Here is a 15,988-nt window from a genome sequence, read left to right on the forward strand (position 1 = left end):
GCTTTTCTTTTTTATTAGTATTCTCTCCACCTTCATATTAGTGAATATTAGGAAATGAAAACGACTTGAAAATGTAATCCAATGCTGTACCCTTTCTGCAATCTCTTAAACTTACAAACTTCATAAGTTTAGCATTTTCCCAACGATTGATTCTTTGATTTCATTTCTATATCTTATGATGATCTTTTTATTTTTCTTATGAAAAGTATGTACTTATAGGAATGATGTTTACATATTCATATTTCATGTGAGCAGGAGCTAAACAATTCACCATAAAAAACCTAATGTCCCATCATTTCTTTTGTTTTTTGGATTATGCACTGCATCATGAACACCTGTCAATTAGAGTGTCGCGATCCTCCTATTTACGGTCCAGAAAATCAAACTCGCCTGTCTCATCAGTTAACCCAGCTACTTTGAAGTGTTTACAAATTCATATTTGAAATTAGGATCCAAATATGAATAAACGAAAATTTTACCATGCTTTAGTCTACGTTTAAACTCACAATCCAAATTGGATCCCAATACCACTTTTAGATACTAAACCGAATCCGAACCCACTATTTCCACGGGAGCATTTGAGTAAAGTCATGCGATCAGCCGTCGGCTCCCGCCGGCGGTTATTTATAAAGGATGACGGACGCGCAATGTTTTGTTTCACTCTGCTCTCTCACTCCCTCTGTCCTGTCCTCTCTCTCTCTCTCAGCCTCAGAAGACGGACTACTACTCTCTCACTATCTGCGCCTGAGAAGGCGGCGGACTATTGGATTGAACCGTTTCGTCCTGCGGCCACGACGGTCAAGGAAACATGGAACCGCTTTGGATCTTCTCTCCGGTGGCTTCTGTTCGTTCTGTTGCTCGGAAATGACGGAAATAGGCTGGTGCTCTGAAGGATTCGCAAACTGCTTATGTGTCCCTTCGCCGCTCGCTCGTCCACGAGGTACTTCGTGATTTGATCTCTGCAGAGCACACTCTAACGTTGATGATATCTAGTAGTCTTGTGTGCAACTTCATCTCTCATTGGTGGACTTCGCTTCTCTCTGTGTGTGTGTGTGAGAGAGAGAGAGAGAGAGAGAGAGAGATGACAGATATGTTCAGGAGAAAGAGCATGATCGTTCATTGCGTGGTTCTTCTGTCGGGAAACACGTGAGCGCCTGCGAGTGCCGAGTTCCTGGTGATTTGACGTGTTATTTGCTAAATGAGTTTCTTCTTTGTGCTCTGTTTTGCTGGTTTTTGCCTTCTCGCTTTTTCGTCTGATGGTTATCGTTGTTCAAAACCCTTGCGTGCCATTTAAAGAGTTTTTGTTTAAATGCAGGTCCACAAGCTCTATATATTTGATCCCCCACTCTAGTCCTTCAGTTTCTGAAGCATCTGCTTTTCGAAACGATCCTCATTTTCCGACATGCTTGTGGAATCTGTCATCGTTGAACTCCTTCATTAGCGTGCTTCCTTTTTTAGAGTCGTCCTCTGCTTGTTCCGCTTTTTCATTTTACAGTGATCATTTTTGGCTTAACGCGTAGTTGGAAAAAGCAACATAGATGTTAACAATAGCTGAAATCTCATTCCTTCTTTAGCCCATCCATTGTAATGTGTAAATGCAGATAGTAACAATATCTTCCTGCTTATAATATCTGGGCATGTGAAGAAATGGAAACAAAAACCTGGGGATTTTAGTTTGATTTTCCTTATTTTCTTGCCGGGTCTGGTCCTTTAAGATATATATGTATATACATATATTGAGATATCTTCCTGTTGACAGTTTCATTTTGCGTATTCACTGGTTACGGACTCCTAAATCATATACGACACGCTGCATTGTAATGAATTACTTTTGCTGAATTCTTTGAATGAAAAGCGGAGGAAATATCCGGATAAATGGGGGTGTTTTGCACTGATAGATCTTTGAGTTCCTTCCTTTAATTTCCCATTCTTTTTATCTCTTTTTTCACGAGAAGTTCAACAATATTCGATTTGTTATTTATGCATTTTATTTCATATTGTAAGCCACTTCCATTTTTTAATTATGAAGTAGACTAAATGCCCTGAAATTCTAGGAGTTTTTACTAGGTCGCTTCGTTTTGACCTGTCGTTGGGAGTTTCAAAAAGCAAATTAGATACCTTTATCAGTCTGCTCGCCTAACCTTTAAAAAGGGTTTTTGGCTCTATCTCTGGATTCCTGCTTCATCTTCATCCTATGAGTCCATGTTTTCAGAGTCATTTTAACAGGAAATGTGGACGTAATTTTGGGGCAGTCCTTGTAGCAGTTAGTATTCTCAGCTTATTGTTGAGAAATTGAAATTTAAGAACTTAACTTGGTTTCACCAGTATTCAATTAGTCCTTATATTTCCTCTCCTTCAACAGGTTGCCTTACGAATTATTTCTGGATCTATTCGTTCTCTTCTTGCTATACGGTTGTTTTTGTGCAACTGTGCAATTTCATTTTGGATCATGTTAATATTCATGCACAATGTAATCCTTGGTGTTTCCTTTGAAATTCCATATGCACTTTGTTAGAGACTTCATGCAGCCTTTTGAGGACACTTCCCCTCACGCCACTCACTTGAAATTACTGCAGTTATTTTTGTTGTGCTCTGTTACAATCCATTCCTCTAAACTGCATGTTTTCATATTGGACTTGAAATTTTGTTGACTGTGCCTTGTTAGTTTCCTAAATACAGTTCTACACAAGCAGACAATTATGAAGCTTCCAACTACTGGGCAGAAATATACAACAAGATGTACACTTATTCTTCTCTGGATATCAGCTGTGATTCTAGCTGTCACCTATGCTGTAAGCAGAAACACTTATGGGTTTAACGGGATGTCCTCAATCTCCATTTCTCTCCTACCAAATTTGAAGAATGCTACTTTTCATACCGACATTTCTGCTTCTTGGACTAAGAAGCAGTTGATTTTAGATAAACTACCTGATGTCACTGCACCAAATTTTGCTGAACAAGGATCTGCTGTACATGGCCCATCAGTAGGTCTATTGAAGGGCTTATCTGATAATCATGAATTTGAAAAGTCACCTGGTGATGTCCAGGTTCCTCAAATGAGCAAATCATCAAAACTGCATCTAACTTCTCCACTAGAAAACGAGCCTCTATCTAGACACTCTAATGGTTTGGCACCTCCATTCCTTCCTTCACCTCAGGAGGCACCAAAACTAGTTGATGGTAATGGTTCTGTTAATTCAGTTATTTCTTCTCTTGTTGAAGAACAGAAGCCTCCACTTCCAAATACAAATAGTACTGGTCCAAAGCAGCTATATCTTCCTTCACAAGAGGTGCAGAATTCTTCTGAACGGACCTATCCAAAGGATTCCAAAGACTTTTCATTCAAGAAAGTAAATGAAGTATGTATCACGTTCAAGGCTTTACCTTATAATGCATATTCCTTTATTCTTTTTTTGTCTTTTAACTAGCTTTTCATTGTGAAGGAAGCACCTGTCAGAGATGAACTAGACAAAGTTCTAGCCAGCACTGCAGATGAAAATAAGACTGTGATCATCATTTCCCTGAATAGTGCATGGTCAGGAAATGGGTCTATGATTGACCTCTTCTTGGAGAGTTTTCACATAGGTGAAGGCACAAAGGAGTTATTACGTCATCTTCTCATTGTCTCTGTAGATGCAAAGGCTTACGATCACTGTATAAAGATCCATCCACATTGTTATATCCTGAGAACACAAGGGGTTGATTTCTCTGCCGAGAAGAAGTACATGACACAAGATTATCTAAGAATGATGTGGAGAAGGCTTGGTTTCCTAGGTGACATACTAAAGCGAGGATATAGCTTTGTCTTCACTGTAAGTAATTGCTTGATTTATGTCTCCATTAATCTGTTCTAGAAGTTGCCTGTAATAAGCTTTTTACGTCAGCTCTACTGGCAACTTGTTGGCATTAAACAACTTGCCAAATGCAGATATCATGCTCTGATCTGGGGGACAGGACACATCAAATGTTCCCTAACTCCATAACTCTTGATCATGATTTAGTAGTTGTTTCTCCTCTGCAATTTATTTGACCAAGGGCCTGTTGGATTTCTCATGACAAGATCTAAAATAAAGATGAGTTTGGGACTCCCAGATATCATACAGCTCCGGAGCCACATGATATCTGATTGCTTCTGTTCTGGCTTTATTTTCTTTTTGACGCTTGGAAATCCAGGAGCCAAAACATGGGAACACAGACTTGTTTCACTAAATAGTGGGTATGCCCAGTTGAAGTGAGGACTACAACATTAGAATTGATAGAAGAAGGCACTTTTGTCAGTGCACTATCCTTCTAATCAGACGAAGCTGTCTTCTAACCTGATGGCATCTGTAACTTTTCCCAACAAAGTCTTTTACTTGTTAGTGATCTTTCTTAACTACTTTTGTCTTCCTATGCACAGCTTTTGACAGACTCACCCTGGTTTAATTACCTTGAAGAGCAATTAAGAACCTCAGTCCTATTGCATTAAACTTAACTTTCCATGCAGGACACAGATATCATGTGGCTCCGGAATCCCTTCCCTATTCTCTCACAAGATGCTGACATCCAGATTGCTTCGGATGGTTTCAATGGGAGAGCTGAGGACATCCGCAATAGTCCAAACTGTGGCTTCAAATTTGTTCGATCAAACAACAAGACAATCAGTTTCTATGACTATTGGTATAAATCAAGATGGCTGTTTCCAGGTCAAAATGAACAAGATGTAATCAACTTGTTGAAGTTCCGAAGCAGCTTTAGGAAGCGGAACATGAAGTTTCTCTTTCTGGACTCAAAGCATTTCGGCGGTTTCTGCCAGAGGAGCCAATACATAGATGATACCTACACAATGCACGCTAATTGCTGCAAGGGACTAAAGGCAAAGCTTACAGATCTTAGAACTGCATTAAATGAGTTCATAGCAAGCAAGAACACATCCTTGTCACAACACGGCAAAGCTCGCAGAGCAAAATGGTCACCTCCAAAAGCATGCCCCCTTTCATGGTTCCAGCACTAGGCTACATTGTCAGACTGCAGGCAAGAATAATCTCCTTCCTTGCTTCGATGCAGATAGCATAAGCTGTATGATCTGCTCTTTTTGGATGGTGGGAGACTGGCTATGGGCACCATCAAGATGCTGCAGATATACTTGATTCACGATTCTTTCTTTGTCCCTCATGTTTTATACTTCAATGTAAGCATGATCACACACACAGAAAAGAAAAAAGGCATGAACAGGCAAAATGTTTTATAATTTCTCCAGTTACAATCAAACAAGAAATTAAGTGCCGATGTAGAGAGAGAGAGATGAAACTGCTGCCGATGCCGCAATTGATGCGGATGTCGCAGTGAAGTGGTGCGGTGATGTTTTTTTTTGCTGGACAAAAAAATGAGATGCCGTAACGGTAAGGTTTTCTATCCACGGACAAAAGTCGGAGCTCTGAGCTCCGACTATTTTCCGTGGACAAAAGTTCCGCCCTCTCGTCCTTGAGACTTGAGAGCACAGACTTTTGTCAAGCGTGTGGCGGAGCATGGATAAAAGAAGAAATCACAGATTTTTGTCTGCCTTCAACAGTGAAATCCATGGCCAGGTCCTAAACTGATTAGTTTAAGTTGGATATTATGTTCTTTCATATTATGAAGTAATTTTATATGTGTAGATACATGTGTGTAATGTTAGCTGAATTTGAAATTTGTCATACTATAGAAGGTAGTGATCTTCAAAGCCATATGCAGAGAGAAAAGAATTTTCAGGTTTATTCTTTCTCTATCTGAAAGAAAGAACATACCACGTAGAGTCTTGGAAAGATCGTACCGCCAACTCTTCCAATATGGATTCAGGCAGGTACGTAGGCCACTGCCTGTTAGAATTGGCTCTTTCTCCCCATATTTTTGTAGAGTACCAAAGAGCACTTTTTTTTTTTTGAAGGAAATAGGAGAGAATTGGATGTCCTTCACTATTTTTGTGTATGATATGATGGCAAAAAAAAAAAAAAAAGTGCCGTTGTGTAGTCTGCAAGACTTGCAGGTGAATACATGTGGTTCCCAGCCTAATAACATGTTGTCAATGGCGTTGGGTTCATCTAGTTATCCACCCGAATCCATTTCCATTTAGGCTGAACTGAGAAGAAATTATAATTTTACCAGTGATTAGATTCCCATTCAAGCTCAGTAATTCAGTTTTGTAACTGAATCCGAATCCGAATTTGATACTCAATAAAAAACCAACCAGATCATACGTAAAGGTTGGGTTCCGCATTCCCTTGCTATTAAGATTCAAATTCGTTTCTGTAGTTTAGGATTAGGTCCAAGCCGAGATACGATCCACTGAGATTGATTGGGTCCAAGCAGCAGGTACTGGTTTTTTCTCGTGAAGCAACAGACAAAGTGAAAGGTACTTGCGTAAAATTATTATAACCCCTGTACCAAGACAAAACACCGGTCTTCCAAAACATTATTCCTTTTTTGGGCTTTTCCAAGAAATTGACTTTTCACAACCTTGGTTAGGGTTATACACGCCAAGCTCAACTGAACTTGCTTGGTTAAGCTTGAATTGTAAACGAGTTAAGTTCAAGTTTAACTGAAAACTCGAGCTTATCAATGTGCCGTAGATGAACTTGACTTGATTAAATTCGAGTATTCTCATTTAATCAAGGTCTTTTTTTTTTTTTTTTTTTAGTTTTTAAACTTAAAACGAATGAAAGATAGTTAAGTAAAAAAAGAAAGTTGATAAATAAACTTAAACGAGTCAAGCTGGAGCCTAGAATCAGTCGATCAATCAAGTAGAGCTCGAGCGGAACTTGTATAGCTTGACTTTGACTCGAATAAAGTGAATAATGAATAAAGTAGAGTTGAGCTGACCACAGCCCAAGGCTCGATCCCATCAGCTATGCTAACGTAAGAATTTCAAAATGATTACCTCTCAGATACGTCTTCACGTGTTACTTCTTGCTATTTATTTCTCACCAGGGCATGCACAGTCAAATTGAAAACATAAAAGCAACAAAGATTTCCTATCAGATCCAAGGGTGAAGGGACCTCCATCCTGGGCTGCCGCTCAAATATATATATTTCACAGGCACACGCTACGATGAGATGAGATCAACAGCAAGAATCTTGTGCTTTGCCAATGCTCTTCACTGGCCGAACCCAATTGGCAATTTCTGGATCGAAAAGGATTAAAGATCTCGCGACATCTCTGCGTCTCTGCCTACTGATTAGTCCAGGGGCTGTGTAACGAGGATTAAAACAAAATATGTTAAACCCGATCACAACCCGACCTTAGCTCAGTTGGTAGAGCGGAGGACTGTAGTGGGAAATAACTCGTCAGCTAATCCTTAGGTCGCTGGTTCGAATCCGGCAGGTCGGATCTATTTTTCTTTTTTGCTTCCACCTCTCATTTTTGGAAAAAAGAACAAGTTTTTCAAATCTAAATGGTTGGGATCAATCGGCAACCGACCTTAGCTCAGTTGGTAGAGCGGAGGACTGTAGTGGGCTATAGCTCGTCAGCTAATCCTTAGGTCGCTGGTTCGAATCCGGCAGGTCGGAAAATTGCTTTTTTTTTTTCTTCCGAAAAACCCTTTCGAGGCCAAATACTTGCAAATCATCTCATTATCTTTTCAACGATAACATTAGCATCTTCATGAACTTGTATAAATTGGATTAAAATCCTTTTATGTGCCTAACAATTTCCAAAATCCGCCTGTAACTTTGATTTTCTGACTCACCAACAGGTAACACCTTGATCAAATAACAAAGGGTAATTTCATAGTCAATACTTAATAAAGAATGCAATGCATTAAACAATGTAATGATGTTTCTCTCGATCTGTGTTCGTTGGTTGTGCATTGGAGCTCACTCATTTTGTTACAAAGTATTTATGTGGTCATATTTGATAATGCAAGGATGATTCTCTCTATCAGTGTTTGTTGGTTGTGCACTAAGTCTATCATTTTGTTACATAGTGTTTGTATGACAACACCTTATGAACCGACAGTGTAGACTTAAAGCCACTGTGCGTCAGTAGTTTCGATAGCATGCTATATCAACTTAAAATTGTTTGGGTCAATAGTGTTGGTAATAAGTAAAAGTCCAACCTAAACTGTCCCATCGTATTTTCGCAATAGACAAATTAGTGGAGAATAAATGTCTCAAATTTTCATAAACATGCATTCATAATAGAGAAATGAGAGACTAAATGAATTAAATTTCATTAATCGTGCTTTATGTATAATAACACAAGTTACCAATTTTGATGGTACCTGTAAGTATTGCACATGTATGTATATATATCGCATGATGGGAGCGGTAAGAGTGCAATTTTGTTTTTGTTTTGTTTTTTTTGTTTTTTTTTAATTGAGGTTTGGTCCTTGCGCTTATGAATGCTTCTGGCGCCTATGTCCATCAAGGGTGTGCAATTTGGCTGAGTAAAACCATTGGCTTCATTCATCTATGTTATATCAGGGGCGAAGTCATGATTTTTTCATGAGTGGAGCCAAATTAAAGTTTCAAAATTTGAATAGGGGCCAAATTTTTTTCAAAATTTTAATATAAGATAAATGATTTTTTTCAAATTTGCACACACACATACACACACATATATATATATATATATATATATATATATATGTTAGGAGGGGTCTAGGCCCTTGGCTCCAACCCGTGCCTGTTCTTGTCCCCAGAAGATTAAAAACCAGGACAACCAAATACTTAACAACTCTTTTTATGAGTTATTTAAGATTCTTTATAATTTTAGATACAAGACTAAACTTTCAGGATGAATTATGTAATTATGTATTTCGTGTATAATTTTTTTCCCTAACACCTTCAACATTCAAATGTTACACACATAATGGTTGGGTTTGGATCATGTGAGACAGATTGATCTAATCCAAGATTTATTTCAAGGGATGCCAAGTTATGATTGCGTTCAAATCAAACACCAAATTTTTAGTGCACCCCTGTGGCTCATTTGCAAGATTCTCTCGGAATTCATTCTGTTTGGCAAGTCACTTTCTCTGTGACGTTGGTTCTCATGTTCCATGGGAGAACTAATCAAACTCCATGCACATTTTGACCATGAATCTGGATTTTCTAAAGATCCAGTGTGCTTGCAGACACATTTAACAGGAAATTTCTCAAGTTACAGCCAAATGAGAAAATGCAAGTCATGAATACGATTCTCGGACAAGAATTTTCAACACAGAGAATTTATCAAACATTTTGCACTTAAATGTGACCGACATGCATCTCAGGGAATGATATTCTTAGGGTTGGATCTTACAATCTCGATTGACATAATAAGACTTCATTAATATATTCATTTTAAAAGTACATCATATTGAAACAAAAAACTGTTGGCTAAAGGCTAATTACCAATATTAAATTAAGTAGAATCATTGTTGGCGTTTGAGATTGTATCTCCATTGGCAACTTAATGAATACAAAGATCAGGCTGAGGATGAAAAGAATTAAGCCACCATGTTGATTTATGATGGAGATATTTATGAATCATATTGCTGGAGGCTGATGAATTGATGCATCTGAAGCCCTTGGTAAGAACTTGCGTTCCTCCAAGGATCTTGATTTGAACGAATAATTCATTTCTTCCTTCTCCCTTTCTGTCTCCCGTCTTCTTCATATTAGATACAGTCACCACAGAAAAGGCTTACAGTACCTTTTTACAACATTTTGCTTGAGTAGAAAAGCTTCTTTTGGCAGACCAGAAGTTTCCACTTGCCTTGACTACATTTTGCTCGAGTACCAAAGCTTCTTTTGGCAGACCAGAAGTTTCTCCTTGCCTTTGCTACTTTCAGTTTCACGCTTCTGGCAGCCCCATCTCAATGCCTTGGTGATGGGAGATATTGCCTCTACAATGTGGCTGGCCTCTCGGATAAGAACATAGCCATTTGGTCTGAGGATACGATCCATCTCAAGAAGCACGTATTTGATATCACACCTAAGTCAAAATGCAAGGAACCACATCAAGGAGCTGCAGCTGCTATCAATTTTTAAACTATAAAGAATTTGTAGTTCACCAATATACTTGATTCATGATTGTTTCTTTCTCTTTGTATTTTATACCTCAGTTTAAGCATGATCAGACTCACACACAAATGCAAAAGAGAAAAACACGAACAAAGAAAATTTTTTATTACATAGACATACACAGAGAATTTGACAATACCTATGGCTTTCAGCAGTAAAGAGGCCATCAAGGTGCAGCAGATCATAGGTTCGAGGATATGTAGAGAAGGGTTCACACCTGGAAATGGAATGACAAGAGATCATAAGTTTACTCTCTCATTCTCTCTCAAATGGAGACAGACAAACACAAAACACACACACACACACACACACATCTGCATGAGTTTCTGAAGGCAGAACCTCTTACCAGTCATGGTATACTCCAATCAATCCTCTGTCATAGACCACACCAAGATTCTTAGTGCCATATGATGAGACAACATTCATGACCCATATTGGAGAACCAACCAGAGCAGCAGCAAAACCTCCGTACATTGTGTTCATGTCCATTACATTTCGGATTTTATCGGAGCCTAGTGCTGGAAGTACAGTTTTGTAATGTTTCACCCTTAATGTCCAGTTAGAGTCATCAAGTTTGAATGCACCACTATTCCCTCCATAAGTAGAACCAACTCGCTCAGGAGCAACATGAAGACGTTGAGGCCATTTAGGGAGAGATTGTAGTCCTATTCTCTTCCATTTCTGGTCTGGAACCACTACACAAGGCCTGATAGGAACATACCAAGCATCATCTTGCTCAAAACTGTCATCACACTGTGGTGGATAGACATCTGGCTTAGCCAGCTTATTATAGCAGCTATTATCTGATGTTTTCTGCCACACAGCAATGTCATCCTTTTCATTGTACAGCTTAAAGCACATGTTCGTTAGCAGGCTCTGCAAGTCGTTGTAATTAGATCTCTGATATTCAACTGTTGTGTTCCATCCATGAGCTCGAACTTCATAATTTACAGGGGGGCCAGAGAGGACCCAGAAACCTCCTGGCCTAAGTATGCGGTGTATCTCAAGAAGGTAAATTCCACCTGCCAAAACATAACTCGTCAATATAATGCAGATCTGACTAACCTTTTCTCTCTCTCTCTCTCTCTCTTTAGCCAGTGACCGAGCCAGGTTTCTGTTGGCATATTCTATTCACTAAGAGTCGTCAAGTGCAATGATCATTAAGGTTGCTTTCTTACTCTTAAATCATTCACACAGTTATGATAGGATTGAACCTCAGTCCAGATTGCTTTGATAAAGCATGCAAAATGGGAATTCCAGGAAAGAAATGTTACCGTATTCAGTCCAAGGGATAAGGCACCTAGAGCAATGAGCCATGTCAAATGAATTTGATGGGAAAGGGAGTCTATGAGTTGATAAAACACCCAAGATCGCAGGAATGCCACGTTCCAAGGCAAACTGCACCTGAGCTTCATGATTATCTCTTGGTGCAAGAGACATGGTCAGAATTCCACGATCTAGCAGATCACCTCCCCAACTAGCAACCTGAAAATATTTGCCATCTATTTGAACCAGGAAAATGTACGAAGAACACAAAGGCAAGGAGTATGATGACTGAAGAACTTGTAATTTACAAGTGAATACCCGTGGAGGCAACTGCCTGCAGACATGTTTTCATGCAGATTTTTCTCTAATACAGGGACGACTGACACTTACCCCACAACCGGTATCAAGAGCTGTACGAATGCTCCCATCCTTCATTCCGGGGATCAATGTTTCCATCCGATCCACATACTCACCGACTCCATTCGGGAACATTGTACCTCCTCCTGGAAAGATGAACTTTTCTCCTTCTTTTCTTAACCAGTGTTGATTTGATTTCTGATTGTTGATCCAGTCATAAGGAACATTTCTGTGATAAATGAGAAAAATGAGCAGGACACACGCAGTATTCCAAATAAGCCTGTGAAGAAACTTGAAAGAATATGTATTGCTGGCCGATAGCAGCAAGAAAGAGCTACCAGATTCCCGTCTTATGCAGTTAAACAAGCTTCCGAATTGGAGATTCTAAAAATTAACAAGAGAATACCTGTACCAACATTCGTCCTTGCTCTTTGGCCATTTAATTGGTGGTTTATAACCAGTTGGTGGGGGAATTAAGCATTCTTTTCTCTCAAAGAATGGAGGGCAGTGTCTTTCCATGTGGAAAAGTCGTTGAACATTGTACTTTCGCCACCTCTGTGAGGGAAGAAAAGAAAGATAAACTAAGTCAATCTAGTACACGAATATCTTGTTTATGGTAATGGAAAACCAAAAGATCTTCTTTGCTTTTCACATATCTCAATCAGCTCTACCTAATAGTAGTTGACAAAATGTGGCAAGTAAGCCAGCTCAAGCATCATTACTTGGCTTGTGACAATTAAGATGTCAAAATCTAAAAAAGGGTTAATCTTGGGCTAGTTACATCATTTTAAGAGCTTGCAGGAGTCACCATCTAAGGTCAAACCAGCCAAGCCATGAGATGCATCACTAGATTCATTACTTTTTTGCATGCTTAATAGGAAAGTGGATCGTATCTGCTAGAAAGCTTACTTACCGTTGGATCTGTGCATGGAGTGTAGTCTTGAAATGCAATGCCACACTCAGGGAAGACAGAAGTTTTAACTTGGGGAGAAGAAAGTGCAACTTCTGTGGCAGGTTTTGAAGCCAAAGACAGATGACTAAACAATCTGTGCTTCTCAGAGCAAAATTTGCCACCAAAGTAAAACGAGAGAGCACACAATAATGCAACCAGCAAACTTAGTCGAACAGTTTTGAGTTTTTTATCAGAATATGGCACTGCCTTGGGTTCCTCAACCTTCAGCTTTTCGTTGACAAAGTACCTGTCCAAGAAGTGTGGATTAGAACAACACATAACACAATTTAATTGCTAAAATATAATAAGAACAACCTAGACCATTTTTTAGTGGGGATACAGCCAATGCTTGATTCATTACTATTTAATGTTGAGAACATGCAGGAATATGGATTGAAGGATGACCAACATATAAGAAAGTCGACGTATCACAAAGACAATATCTAGCTGTCCAGTTCTTCTTCTGATAATCAGATCAGAGAGCTAGTAATTGCAGATGTTTCTGTTCAACAGACATCATGCACGCAGCTAATCCTTAGGTCTCTGGTTCGAATCCGGCAGGTCGGATGCATTCTCCTTTTTTGCTTCCACCTCTCGGTTTTCTATCAATTGCCGACACATACCGAAAATTGGGTAAACTGTTTCATATTGTTAAAAGCGGTGATCATTTTTTATGATAAATTAAGAAAAAGAAGAAGTTTAGTTATGAGAAAGCAACTATCGAGTGTGTTCTGCAACTACCAATTTGGCAGGTAAATCAGTAATTTTCTCCAATTAACTTGAGTATGGCTCATGATTGTCTTGTTAAATTGACACATATGCTCATAGTTAATGGAGCATTAAGAGAACCAAATTTTAGGTGGTTTATTGCTCAATATGTATGTCCCGTTTCAGAAGAAGCTTGAACAAACATCCTTGAGCACAAGGAGGAAAATAAAGAAAAAGAAAACACCTTTCGCTACCGTGGCAGCTAGAAACGTATGACCATCTTTATTCATTGGTTTTGTGCTGCTATGACAACCTTTTTTCTTTTCTCAGGATCTAATCATGAGAAATTTGCAACACAAGAATGGCAGAAACCACTCGATAACTACTTCTCTAAATGTGAAAAGCTTTTTAGACCTGATTGTAGATTTTACAGTCACGATATACTGTAGCTAGATCAGAAATAGCTAACACGATGGTCGATGAGAATGAAGAAGCGAAAAGAAAAACTCGATCGAATGTGTAACCAATCAAATAAGCGAGTTTCAAAAGATCGCATCACTATTACGGAGCATGAGAAAAAAGAAAGTGGTTTCATCATATCTGCCTGAAGAAACTCAAGAAGCCTAACAGAAGACCTTTTCAGCCTGAGATTTAGACTTGCAAAGTGGTCACTAGAATTCAGTGGCATCATCAAATTAATTGTATTAAATCCTTCAATTCAAAAGAGTGAATTTACGTGAATCGTTTACTTAATAAGGTGATTCCTCATGATAGGTACAGGTCAGAACTAATTGGACTTGAAACAGAAATCTAGACGGTGCTCCAATCTTAGATCAGTTAAAACATGAGTTTGAGGAGCCACGAAGTATTGCAAATTATAGATCGGTCATGAGGAAGGGCATCTCGTTCACCTTCACGGGAAAAAAAGCAAAAAAAGCATGAACAAACACTTAGTCTCTGCATAATAAACCAGATCGAAGTGAGAAGAATATCAAGCTAACGTCTTCCATCCTGAGGACAACCTCAGACATCCTAGAGATGCAGAATAAGATGATTGTTTTGTTTTTGCTTGCCGGCGGAACATCTGAAACACTCTCATATTAAGAACTTTTGAATCTTTAGAAAAATAAAATAAAAAAAAAAGAAAAAGAAAAAGAAAAGACGGCGAATAGATCATAATTGCCGAAACGACTCAGCAGAGCTTTGGAATTAACCAGGATGAGTTCTATAATTGGACAGGTGAATTTACTGATACAAATAGAACTTTCCATCCATAGATTTGTTTTTGCTAGGAAACAAAACTAATTAAAACCACGAGCAGTAATTAGAAAACAAAGCATTGTTGTCACTTGGAAGGAATGAAAAGTGCGAACAGACACAACGGTCTAGATATACACTTCAAACAACTTGATCATAGATAGATTATGAATCAACCGTTTAAAATTCAACTTCCCAACAGAAAAGTAGACGATTCACTGTCATTTAAAATTGATTTCTGAAATAAATACAGCAGAATCCGTCCTATCCGTTACATGCGAGAGGAACATAAAAGCAGAGCATACCTAGATATCGATAACTTTGACATCTCTTCCAATGACCAGAGTCCACAGAAACACCGGTGACAAGCAACAGGTCAGCTGAGAATGGAAGAAAAGGACCTCAGAATTCAGCTGTGCAGAGCATCAACTTGCACTGCCTTTAACCGTGCCACCAAAATGGAAATCAAACTCACAGAGACGAAATCTGGGAAAGAAACGTCAACTTATAAGACGAGAGATAACCATACATGGTGCTACAAGCAAGCGAAAAGAACTGAACGAGAGAGAGAGAGAGAGAGAGAGTTGAACGTCAGAAAAGAATGGAGACCCACCTAGCCGGATGTCCTTTCCTATGAATTCTCAGAAGAAAGAGAGAGAGAGAGAGAGAGAGAGAGAGAGAGAGAGATTTCTCCGGCTTACAGGAAGAAGCAGAGCTACCATCTAAACATCTGATGGCCTTTTATCGACTTCAACAGTTACTCTGTCGGCGACTCTTTATCCGCACTCTTCCTCCTCCTCTCACATGGATTTTAATTTTTACCGCGAGATCTCTCCCCCCCTCTCTCTGTCTCCGTCGCATGAGTCCTGTGCAGCGAGGGAAAGCGATGCGCAGGAGCCGTTACAATCCAAATGACAAAAAGACCACTGACATTTTCGGAAGCTACTTGTCGCCGACAGAATTGACAAACATTACTTCATCTTTTCTTCCCCCGAGTTCTCCAGGACACCATTTGACTCGGAGGGCTACCAACGAACCGGACACTATGGTCCAGACCCGGTTCCTTGTCTCGGTCCAACTGAATTTCAGGTCTCAACAATTCTAATGTTGTTGAGACTCGTTTACATAATTTTTCTTTATATTTAACAGTATTCATTGGAGCATCGTGAGAAGAAAGATCCATAATTAGTATAAAATATTGGCAGCATTTGATCATTTCAATTCATTTACTTATTTATTATTTTCTAATAGAAAAATAATGCATCCGAATTTTCTCAAAAGTATCTTTCCAAGTTTTCCATGCTGCTACTCAAATGACTTACTTCATAAATATAATAAAAAAATTAGAGGTAAGTTTAGTTTAATCGTAACGCCAGACTTTGTTTGTAGTTATAAAAGAATCTCAGTGTCAATGAAGAATTTCAA

The 15,988-nt window shown here is 38.9% G+C and overlaps 2 protein-coding genes and 2 non-coding genes across 6 annotated transcripts; 3 read left to right on the top strand and 1 right to left on the bottom strand.

Moving 5' to 3' along the window:
• Positions 1-687: 687 nt before the first annotated feature.
• Positions 688-5,455, top strand: LOC116266169 (uncharacterized protein At4g15970-like). Of its 3 annotated transcripts, none has more exons than XM_031647277.2 (4): positions 688-940; positions 2,666-3,359; positions 3,444-3,812; positions 4,487-5,455. In XM_031647277.2, the coding sequence occupies exons 1-4, from the start codon at positions 909-911 to the stop codon at positions 4,991-4,993; spliced, it is 1,602 nt and encodes a 533-aa protein (XP_031503137.1). In that variant the 5' UTR covers positions 688-908; the 3' UTR covers positions 4,994-5,455. The 3 variants fall into 3 exon arrangements, with proteins under 3 accessions (XP_031503137.1, XP_031503136.1, XP_031503138.1); XM_031647276.2 differs by having other exon boundaries at positions 2,680-3,359; XM_031647278.2 differs by having other exon boundaries at positions 2,680-3,359; positions 4,494-4,836.
• A 1,796-nt stretch (positions 5,456-7,251) lies between these two features.
• Positions 7,252-7,345, top strand: TRNAY-GUA (transfer RNA tyrosine (anticodon GUA)). Its single transcript has 2 exons — positions 7,252-7,288; positions 7,310-7,345. It is a non-coding gene; the product is annotated as a tRNA-Tyr (tRNA).
• An 85-nt stretch (positions 7,346-7,430) lies between these two features.
• Positions 7,431-7,524, top strand: TRNAY-GUA (transfer RNA tyrosine (anticodon GUA)). Its single transcript has 2 exons — positions 7,431-7,467; positions 7,489-7,524. It is a non-coding gene; the product is annotated as a tRNA-Tyr (tRNA).
• A 1,743-nt stretch (positions 7,525-9,267) lies between these two features.
• Positions 9,268-15,336, bottom strand: LOC116265921 (probable methyltransferase PMT21). The gene is made up of 9 exons (XM_031646920.1): positions 15,177-15,336; positions 14,869-15,049; positions 12,560-12,845; positions 12,053-12,201; positions 11,680-11,875; positions 11,298-11,508; positions 10,370-11,045; positions 10,163-10,240; positions 9,268-9,934 (listed from the first exon to the last, which is right to left on the bottom strand). Exons 2-9 carry the CDS (start codon positions 14,889-14,891, stop codon positions 9,721-9,723), a joined length of 1,833 nt encoding a protein of 610 aa, XP_031502780.1. The 5' UTR covers positions 14,892-15,049; positions 15,177-15,336; the 3' UTR covers positions 9,268-9,720.
• Positions 15,337-15,988: the final 652 nt, after the last annotated feature.

Source organism: Nymphaea colorata, chromosome 12 (assembly GCF_008831285.2).
Source record: "Nymphaea colorata isolate Beijing-Zhang1983 chromosome 12, ASM883128v2, whole genome shotgun sequence".
Taxonomy (NCBI): Eukaryota; Viridiplantae; Streptophyta; class Magnoliopsida; order Nymphaeales; family Nymphaeaceae; genus Nymphaea; species Nymphaea colorata.